The sequence below is a fragment of the Tenrec ecaudatus genome, chromosome 10 (assembly GCF_050624435.1).
Source record: "Tenrec ecaudatus isolate mTenEca1 chromosome 10, mTenEca1.hap1, whole genome shotgun sequence".
NCBI lineage: Eukaryota > Metazoa > Chordata > Mammalia > Afrosoricida > Tenrecidae > Tenrec > Tenrec ecaudatus.
The window spans coordinates 144,794,570-144,805,333 of record NC_134539.1 but is presented as its reverse complement, the minus strand read 5'-3'; the positions used below and the strand labels follow the sequence as shown (position 1 = coordinate 144,805,333).

At 56.5% G+C, this 10,764-nt stretch overlaps 1 protein-coding gene across 1 annotated transcript; it reads left to right on the top strand.

Annotated features, from left to right (window-relative positions):
* The first annotated feature begins 367 nt into the window (after positions 1 to 367).
* On the top strand, positions 368 to 9,880 carry CACNG1 (calcium voltage-gated channel auxiliary subunit gamma 1). Its single transcript, XM_075559426.1, has 4 exons — positions 368 to 602; positions 7,451 to 7,525; positions 8,542 to 8,679; positions 9,654 to 9,880. The coding sequence occupies exons 1-4, from the start codon at positions 368 to 370 to the stop codon at positions 9,878 to 9,880; spliced, it is 675 nt and encodes a 224-aa protein (XP_075415541.1).
* Positions 9,881 to 10,764: the final 884 nt, after the last annotated feature.

The window sequence follows — 10,764 nt, the reverse complement described above, 5'->3', positions numbered from 1 at the left end:
CCATCCTGGTGGCCAGCCTTGCCCTGAAGAAGGCATCCTGAGCACCGTCCCACGGGGGTCTCAAGTCACTGTCCAGGCACCACCCTGCGGTATTTCTGGATCCCCGAATGGGCAGCATGTTCTGAAATCTGAGCGGATGCCATCCAAGGGACACACGGGAGCCGGGCATTAATAGCAGGCTCCCTCAGGCCCCTGACGTGGCTGGCAGCTGCTGGGCCCCGTCCCTCAGCCTCAAGACCGGCCCACTCTGGCTCAGCCGGTCACACTAAACTTAGCTCCCACTCCAACTGATACCCGCTGCCACCCTTGCCCGGCTGCCACCTGCCTCTAGAACCTCGGCCACAGCGTCCTGCCCCAGGACCCCAGCATGTCCCAGACCCGAACCCTGAAGGTCCGCGTGACTCTCTTCTTCATCCTGGTGGGCATCGTCCTGGCCCTGGTCGCCGTGGTGACCGACCACTGGGCCGTCCTGAGCCCCCACGTGGAGCATGGCAACGGCACCTGCGAGGTGGCCCACTTCGGCCTCTGGCGGATCTGCACCAAGCGCCTGGTCCTGGGTGCCAGTAAGGACAAAAGCTGCAGAGCCTTCACCCTGTCCGGGGGTAACGTACCCATGCCTGCCACCCCTCCCCCCGCTCCTGGAAACCAGGGCAGCTTCCCTTGGCTCAGAGCAGCATGGGGACACTGGGCTGCATGTGGCTGTGCCGCTGGCTGGGCGGGCGGTGGAAGGAGGGCGCCTGTCTCTGGTTATTTCTATCTTGCTGAGGCTCGGGGCTTTTTAGCCATCGACGAGGGCTGGGCAGACACACCTGAGACCCCAGAAAGAAACTGCACATCTGACCAGGTCGGTGGGTCTGCTCCCGGCAGTGGTTACCGGCCTGGGCAGGCCTGGTCCCCAGGCCCTCCATAAGGATTGAGCTGGCCCGTGGCCCTTTTCCCCAGGCTGACCGGCCACAGCTTCTTCCTGGGGCCTCCTGGCTGGGGCGTGTGTGGGACCAGGTACCGAAGCATCAAGCCCTGGGCTGGTGCTAACGCTTAGTACTCATGAGAGACTGAGGGCTCAAGCACCCAGCTCTCCTCTGCTCGATGCATGCGCTGCCCGGAGGCAGAGGCCCTGGCCCCAGGCTCTGGAAGCCTCTGGTGGGCACAGGTGACCGACTCACAGGAAGGCTGGAGGCTCGAGACACACACACTCCACCGCCCCCCCCCCCAGGGTGCTATTCTCATCAGAAAAGTCAGTCCCTGGACATCCCCTGGAGCTCAGTGCTACTGATACGGGAAGTCTCCGCGGGCCGGAATCCACGGGTGGCTGGCATTATTCCTGGGCACAGAATGAAAAGGACGGACCCTTAGTTGACAATCTTGACAGAATTGCAGGGCAGTCGCCACAGAGCACTGGCTCAAGCGCCGGCCCTGCCAGCTCGAGGTCTGGAGCCGCCTGGGAGGCTAGCCCTGCTCTTCTCTCTCCGACCCCCCTCTTTCTGCACAGCCCCCAGGCCCATCCCCTGCCCTTAACTTGTCCAGAGCTCGGCCCTTAGGTGCAGGAGCTTGGCTCTGCAGCCGACCGACTCAGGTCTGAGGAGCACTGGGTGGGCCTGGGCTCCAGCAGTGTACCACCCACCAGCCCCTTAGTGACCTTGGGGGAGGACAAGGCCGCTTCGGGTCCCTCTTGCCTCCTCTGAAGATTCGGACCATGTCCAGGCCTCAGCTCATCCCTCCAGGAGGCTGGGTGGCATCCCACCTGATTGCTGTTGCAAGACAGCCTCCCTTCAGGGGTCCCCATGCTGTGTACCCCCAGCTATGCATTCTCATTCCAACCCCACACCAGGCACTGCTCCCGCCTCTCCTCCTCCTCCCCCCCTTCCAGGAACCCCCAGGCTCGCCCTCCCTCCTTAGATAGCTGGAAGCCTCGTAAATACCCAGCTGTCTTGGAAGACTGTCCCAGGGCTGAGGGCCCTGACAGGCGTGGGCACATGCTACAGGGTGTCACATAGCCAGGAGCCCACGCACCACGGCCACTGCCCAGCCTGCTAGTAAACAGATGCGTCCTCCATCCGGCTCTCAGGGCCAGGCTGGGAGGGGCAGGGCAGGGCAGCCTAGCCAGAGCCGCACCTGGTGATGCCCCCTGGTGGCCCTCTCCCTGGCCTGGAGGCACCTGCGTTTTCATGGCTGGGTTCGCAGAGCAGGTGGACTGACCCTCAGGGGACAGGCCGTCTGTCCACCTTCCTGTCCCCAACCAGCTGCGAGTCAGTCCCCCACATCTGTCACTGAGCATTCCCTCCGCCAACAGGCTCCTGAGCCTGTTCCTGCTGCATCCCTGGCTCCCTCCTCTGGAAGGGGGAACAGGGCCCTCACCTGCTCACCCAGGTACCTCTAACCTCAGCAGTGACACTAGTCAGCCTAGCAAGGGCTGCCATGGCCCCCTGCTGGAAGGAGCTTCTCCTATACTAGGGAAAAGCAAAAAAGCTAAACCCACTGACGCCCAAAGACCCTATCTTGTAGGACAGAATCAACCCTCCCTATTGAGTCTCCCTTAAGGGAGCAGAATGCCTCCTCTTTCTCCTGGGGAGCTGCTGGTGGATTTGAACTGCCGACCTTGGGTTGAGCAGACTGACACAACCCACTGAGCAGAGTAAGGACCTCCCCAAAGCATCCTCTCCACGAGAACTAAACCAACCAAACAAACTCACTGCCAACAAGACGATGCCGACGCACAGAGCTCCACAGGGCAGGGTGGAACCACTCCTGTGAGTTTCCGAGACTGTAACTCTCTACAGGAGTAGAAAGCCTCATCTTTGTCCCAAAGGGCGGCTGGTGGTTTCAATCTGCCGACCCTGAGGTTAGTAGCTCAACTCACAACCACTACACCACCAGGGCTCCTCCTCCATGAGCAGAGGAAACTCGCACAAACAGTCAGGGGTGATGTTTTCAGAACTCCAGAAAGGGACCGGAGTCCTGCGGTCATGGGGCAGTGTTTAACTTGAGAGCGATGGCTGAATCGCTAGCAGAACCATGCACTTGGGGGTGCTTTGATCTGCCCTATTCTTGTCTGTGGCCTTCTCTGCCACCCCACCCCCGCCCACAAACCAACACACAAAGAACCAGTGTGAGGACGGGCAGGACCAGGAGCTATAGCCTTCGGTTGCATACAGGTTTGCCATGGGTCTGAATCAACTGTATGGCACCTAACAACAGGGGGCTTGGGAAAGAACTATATTGGCCCTCTTGTGTCTGGCGTAGTTCACTTGGCATCTCCCCCGCTGTCTCAGAAGGTCACCGAGGGCGCCATGAGTCTCAGAACTCCACTTCCCTTCATAGCTGAAGGAGTCCCACCGCATGCATGCATATATGCACCACAGTTCCCTTAGCCCTTCGGCTCTTGATGGGCGTGGGGTGGTTTCCACTGTCCAGTGGCTGTGACCACAGGTGCAATCAGCAGTGGCAGTGGACCAGGGTTGGTGTCACAGTGCAGTCACTCACGGTTTCATCTACCCCCCCCCCCGCCCCCGTGAACCTCCTCCGCCACCGGAATCCTTGTTCATAGCTGTCAAGTCAGTTCTGACTCGCCGTGACTCCAAGCACGACAGCACGGCGCACCGCCCACCCCGGCAGCAGCCTCGGTCAGGTTGGCCGTCCTGTTAGTCATGTGGCCGGCATTGCGGCAAGCTGCTCACATAGGTCGTGCCTTGAATGGTAGCAGTCCGAATGGCAAGGTTATTTTGTAGAAGCTTCCTGAATTGCATTCATAGTTACGACCTTACTGGAAACCGAAGCCTGTCTTTCATCTCTCTCTTCCTTGAATTACGGCTTCATTCCAAAAAACGTCAGTCCCATAACCTCACAAATGCAAGTTACCACAATACTGTGGCTAAAACCCCAGGATAACTTGGTAACCTGCAACACCGGCAACAACAAAAACAACCGTGTGCTTGTCCACTGGAGAAAGATGAGGCTTTCTATGGCTGTAAAGAGTTGTTATTGTAGGTTCAGAAAGCCACAAGGGCCGTTCTACCTTGTCTCATAGGGTCACGATGATTGGCTTGATGATGGTGAATTGGGCAGTGTGTGTGTGTGTGTGTGTGTGTGTGTGTGTGTGTGTGTGTGTATAAACGCGCTGCTTTTTAAGAGACGGAAAAACTAATCATCAACTTTAGTTTTATTTATTTATTTTTATTAAATGCTTTTATTGGGGACTCTTCCATCTCTTATCACAATCCATACATTCATCCATTGTGTCAAGCATATTTGGTAAGCACACTTTCTACCCAAGCACCTGGCCCGCCTCAGTAACAGTTCTCTGGAACACAGCCTGGTGTCTACCTGGTGTGGGTCTGATAACCCCAAGCCACCTGTGCAGGCGTAGCCTGGCAACAGCACCGCCCAGACAGCCGGGTCCAGGCCAGGCACTCAGAGGGCCTTTACCTTGAGGCCCTCTGCGCTGGAAGGCTTTTAACTCCGGGACCGCGGGGCATCAGCGAGGCAGCTGACCGTGAACTGCACTTGAGCTCTGCCCATTCTTGGCAGAGGGTTTTCAATGACCACTGAAACCGGTCCTTTAATCCTGGACCAGAAGTGTTCCTTTGTGCAGAGGGGCAACGCGCGCAGAGATGTCTGAAATGGCCCGAGCCGTTTTTGAAGCAGGGGCTCAAGACCACCCCCCACCCCCCGCCCCGTAGTTGATCATCCCGCATATAAGAGGGAGCCCGTGTGGCTTTAAGACAGCACCGGATGCTGGAGAGAAAAAAGCACAGCACCAATTCTGACATCACCACCGGCAGCCAGACACCCCAGGTACCTCAGTTGAAAAGGAAAGTGGTTTAAATATAGATGTTTATCTCACAGAGCCTGGACTTTGGGCAAACCAGGGCCAATCTCCTTCCCAGCCTGCACCACAGACAGTGCCCTGACACTAGGGGGAGGCGAAGCGGGGAGACCAGGAGCTGAAGCAGCTGCTCGGTGATGTAGGTCAGATCCCAGGAAGACTTTCCATAAGAAACTAAGCACCCACTTCTTGTGGCCTGGAGGTGGAGAGGCAAATCAATGGTCCAGGACTCTGATCTGGGCAGGATTGTCCTCTCCAAGGGTCAGTGAAGAGCCACACACAAATAAGACTCTCTCCCAAAACTCACTGCCAATCAGTGCATTCTGACACAAAGCAACCCTTAGGAACCGAGAGAGAGAGCTGCCCCAGTGGGTTTCTGAGACTGTAACTCTCTCGGGGAATGGAAAGCCTCATCTTTCTCCTAAGCAGTGGCTGGTGGTTTCAAACGGCTGACCTGGAGGTTGGCAGCCAAAAGACCTAACCCACTACACGCCACACAAATAAAAGACAGCTTCAGTTTAGTTCAGTCTTTGTTTCTTTTGGTGAAGAGACAGACAATACCTAAAAGAGCCCATTCTTCTACTTCCTAACGCCAGAGTGGCGACTATGAAACTCTATCAATAAATAATACAACTATACTGTTGATTGACTCTATCAATAAATGATTTGACTATCCTCTTAGTTTCTTGTGTGTCTAGTTATGAGAGGAAGGCTGGAGGAGGGAATTGGAAGGAAAGGTATGCCTGGAGCTAACTTGCGAGTCACCGTGAACTTGTGTTTAAAGTCCTTCCCAGACAGGGCTTTCTAGGCCGGTAAAGAGTCGTGATCTCAGAAACCCACGGGGGCAGCCCTACCCTGTCCTGCAGGGTCACTAGGAGTCGTCATCGACTCAATGGCAGTGAGTTTGATTTGGGGCTTGAAAATACTGTGGATTGCCTGAAGGACAAACACACCTGTCTTGGAAGAAATATATACAACACTCCTCCGCTGAAGTACTCCCTCAACGCAAGAACACTTTGTCCTATTAAACTGGCATTCCATGATGTTCACCTTCCCGATGCAATTGCTGAAGATAAAGCGGGTGCATAAGCAAATGTGGTGAAGAAAGCTGATGGTGCCTGGCTATCAAAAGAGATGGTGTCTGGGGTCTTAAAGGCTTGAAGATAAAAACAAGTGGTCATCTAGCTGAGAAGCAACAAAGCCTACATGGAAGAAGCACACCAGCCTGTGTGATCACGAGGTGTCGCTGGGATCAGGTATCAGGCAACAAAGAACAAAAAAATCATCATTGTGAATGAGGAGGGGAGTGCAGAGTGAGAACTCAAAGCCCATTTGTAGGCAACTGGACATCCCCTTATAGAAGGGTCTCAGGGAGGAGACAAGCCAGTCAGGGTGCAGTGTAGCAACGATGAAACATACAATTTTCCTCTAGTTCTTTAATGCTTCCTCCCCACCACTACCATGATCCCAATTCTACCTTACAAAGCTGGTACAGATAAGAGTTGGAAACACAGAGAATCCAGGACAGATAAACCCCTCAGGACCAGTGGTGAGAGTGGCGATACTGGGAGGGTGGAGGGAAGGTGGGGTAGAAAGGGGAAACCAATCACAAGTATCTACATATAACCCCCTCCCTGGGGGATGGACAATAGAAAAGTGAGTGAAGGAAGACGTTGGACAGTGTAAGACATGACAAAATAATAATAATTTATAAATTATCAAGGGTTCGTGAGTGATGGGGGCGGGGAGGGAGGGGAAAATGAGGAGCTGATATCAAGGGCTCAAGTAGAAAGCAAATGTTCTGAGAATGATGAGGGCAACAAATGTACAAATGTGCTTGACTCAATGGATGATGGATGGATTGTGATAGAGGTGTATGAGCCCCAATAAAATGATTAAAAAAAGAAGTGAGGATGGTGGGACTTTGGACATGGAAAGGGTCCCTAGGCTTGATGGCAGGTGGTAAGAGGAAACCCTTCCATGAGGCGATGGGCCCTTGGCTGCCACCACGGGTCCCACGTAGCAAGACTGTGAGGCTGGTGCAAGACCAGGCGCGTTCCGTCCTGCTGCACATGGGGTCCTAGCAGACTCCATGGTGCCTAACGATTGTTGGCACACACATCTTCTTGAACTTTGTTGGCATGACCAGATGGGCACAGCAGTGGGTCTAAGTCAATGACATGATGGTCCCAGCCAGTCCTGTCCCCAACCCCATCCAGATGGCCCTCAGAAAAACCCTCCTCCGGGGATCAGGAGTGGGACATTCTAACCAGGCTGGGCAGCAGCATCTCAAGGGGTGCTGTTGAAAAACAGGATGGACAGGTGGCCTGGCCACCAGAGCCCATCTGGCTGAGAACCCTGGTTCTGCTGACCGTGGAGCCGGTACCCATTGTCTGTCCCAGCAACTCAGCTCCCCTCGTGTTTGGGCCCATCCATTAGGGAACGTCTGTAGTGAAGGTCTGAGAAAGATGTCCTTTCTAGGCCAGCTTCAGGGTGGCGGGGTGGGAGGGGGAGTGGGTGTGGGTGGATAAGGGGAGGCGTCAGGTAAAGGAGACCTTGCCTGTCCCTTTGGCCAAGCCTGGTCTTTCCCTTGGTCTTCCTCTCACCTGCTATCTCCCTCTTTTGCAGAGAAAAACTGCTCCTACTTCAGGCATTTTAACCCTGGAGAGAGCTCGGAGATCTTTGAAATCACCACTCAGAAAGGTGAGCCCTTGGGGGGTGGGAGGGGGAGGTGAGGTCATCACAACCTCCGGGTTCCACCTGTCCTGATGGGTCTGACTAGAGGGCTCGCTGTCCTCTGCATCTGTAGGGACAGGGTGGCAACACCGGGTCCCCAAGCACCCAGAACCCCGGGGTCAGGTCTGGGGAGAGTTTGCAGGAGAGCTGCTTCCCATAGGCTTGGAGATTCCTTATGCATTTCCCCAGCACCACATGGAGCTTTGGAAGCTGGACAGGCACTCCGATCCCTGGTGGCTTTCAGGGGGGCAGGGGCAGTCTGTGGGGACTTGGTTAGATCATCACCAGAAAGACAAAGGAGATGGGGGAGTGGAGGTGTGGGCAGTCCCCCCAGCCCACTCTGCTCCTGGGGCTCAGCCACGTGTCTGAGGCTGTGAACACAGACCTGGGCCTGCGTGTGTGCAGATACCTGCCAACGGCACATACACACCCCCCGCACATACTCTCTCTCACACACACACTGTTGAATCCTTACACGCTCAACCACACATGCTAATGTACTCACACATTCCGACACACTCACACACACTTTCACACACACTCACACACACTTTCTCACACACACACACTTTCACATACACACACACACAGCCTTACACATCTGCATACCCACCTCACACGCACTGACACATCTTCACCCAGGCAGAGACCACCTTCGGTCCCCACCTCACTCTGGCTTCTGTTCAGGGGCCTATGACCAGGTGGAGAGCTGGCCTCACACCGAGTCTCCCAACCCTGCCACTCAGAGGAAGGTTTTTGCTCTAGAACCTGCTCTTGCCTCCGCTCAAGGCCTTGGCCTCTGGTGGACTTCAAAGCAGTGCCGTGGGCAACATGGGCAAGAAGAGTTCCCCTTTTGCCCCTCAATGACCTTTCAATTTCTGCCATGTGAAATGGGGGGATATGCTTGGTGGGTCACTCACCAGGGGTGAGGGGCTCGTGGATGGACCATTGAGCGCCCTGCCCTGTCCCTTGGCGCCAAGCAGAGTACAGCATCTCAGCGGCCGCCATCGCCGTAATCAGCCTCGGCTTCGTGGTCATGGGCACTATCTGCCTCCTCCTGTCCTTCGGGAAGAAGAGAGACTACTTGCTGAGGCCCACGGCCTTGTTCTACGCCTTCGCAGGTAGCGGGGGCCCTGGGATCTGGGTAGTGGTGGTGTAACGACATGGGGGTACCTACACCTCATTCGCACGTGGGTCCCAGGCTCCACCCACCAGCCACGCTTGGGCAAGACCTGGACCCCAGGAGGGCTGGGAGGCCAATCTTGGCCGTTTGTCTGCTTCTCACAAGCAGCCGTGGCTTGTCCTCACCTGCGGACTCTTCCTGGGCCGGTAACAAGGAAGCCAGGCGGCCAGGCCCCCAGAACATCGGGCTGAACGCACCTTTCCTAGATGAGAAAGGCTCCATCGTGTGCATGCCTCCCTTTAGGAGAACTGCCGGGAAGGGTGACTCCAGGCCCGGTGGTCTAGTGGTTACAGTCGGGCTGCTAACCGCAAGCCCAGCGGTTAGAACCAGCTGCTGCTCCTCGGGAGGGAGAATCGCAAACCCACAGGGGCAGTTCTACCCTGTCCTGTGGGGTCGCTCCGCTGTGAGTGGGACGCAGCCCAGGTGGTCGTTGCTGGGGGCGGGGAGGAAGCGTGGAGGGTCGGACGCCTTCAAGGACACAGGGAAAGTTCTGGAGCCCACAGAGGAGGAGGCTGGGCAATTTTGAGATTGTACCAAAGGCCACCGATTGTTGGCTTCGAAACGATTGCGATTATGTTCTGTGTCACGCACCTTGATAAGAAAGCATTCTCTAGGTTAGATGAGGGAGGGAGGGACGGAAGGACTGACAGGACCGGTTCATCTTGGGAGTCTGAGTGGGCCGAGGGTGGGCAGCTATATGGGCCCACAGAAGCCCATATACTTTAGGGCAGTTTTCCCCCGGAGGGGTCTCCCTCTGCGCATAGGAGGGCCTGGTCCCAGGAGTGCAGGATGGGCTGGGTGGGGTCGGGTGGGGTGGGGTGAGAGTAACCCCCCCCCGGAGTGCAAGCTGCACTGGGCGGGCGGGGTAGGCAGGGGGTGCCCGGCGCCCTGAGTGTTCCGCTCCGCCCGCAGGTCTCTGCATCCTGGTCTCGGTGGAAGTGATGCGGCAGTCGGTGAAGCGCATGATCGACAGCGAGGAGACTGCCTGGATTGAGTACTTTTACTCCTGGTCCTACGCGTGCGCCTGCGCCGCCTTCGTCCTCCTCTTCCCGGGCAGCCTGGCCCTGCTGCTCTTCTCCCTGCCGCGAATGCCGCAGCACCCCTGGGAGTCCTGCATGGACGCCGAGCCTGAGCACTAGCGCCCTGGAGCGCCCCCCTGGGAAGCTGAGCGCCCAGCCCAGAAAACTCTAGAGAAGAGGTGGCAGCCCTTCATCTCCAGGTCCCCACCCCCCACCCCACTTCTCCCCAACGTTCTCGATCCAGACCTGCTCTGGTCAAGGGGGCAGCATAAGCCAGTGGACAAGTGATTGGAGAGGCCTGACCTTTCAGGTCCCCAGGAAGTGCTTGAAGACTGACTGAAGGTCAGTGGTGTAAACCCACCCAGTGTGCCTTGGGAGGAAGGCCTGGCAATCGGCTTCCAGGAGGTCATGGCCTTGAGAAGCCGGAGGAGCACAGTTCTATTCTGACCCTCTAGGTGGCAGGGTCTGGACCACCGCACCACCTTCCACTGGGCACCAAGGTGGTTCCAGTGGCACCCGTTGTCCTCCAAACACTCCCAGAAGCCTCTGTCCTCATAGACGGTCTCTGGGGGTCCTTGTGTGAACAGCCAGCCCCTCTCTCCTCAAGATACACGCTTTCTGGCATCCCTGTCCCCACCCCACCCCTCTCTGTCCTTCTTGGCTTCCAGAGGCCCCAAGGAAGCGTTTTGATTGCTCCGGATGGACCGTGCCCTGAAATAAATGCTCTTAGCAAACTTGCCTCTTCCTGGTGTTGGGAAACCCGCTGGGACTCCAGGCCACAGCTCAGGGGCCCGCAGTGTCCCCAGGGAACGGGGAGGACTCTTGTCAGGACGATGATGGACGGAGGAGCTGCCTGGTTACCAGCATGGCTCGGGCATTCTGAATCCGGACTCACGTCTCTGGGTCCTGTTATTCTCTGAGGGAGAAACTGGAAATCCATTCATGGGGTAAAACCCAAAACAAACTTGCTGCCATCAAGTCGATGCCGACTCATCGTGACCCTG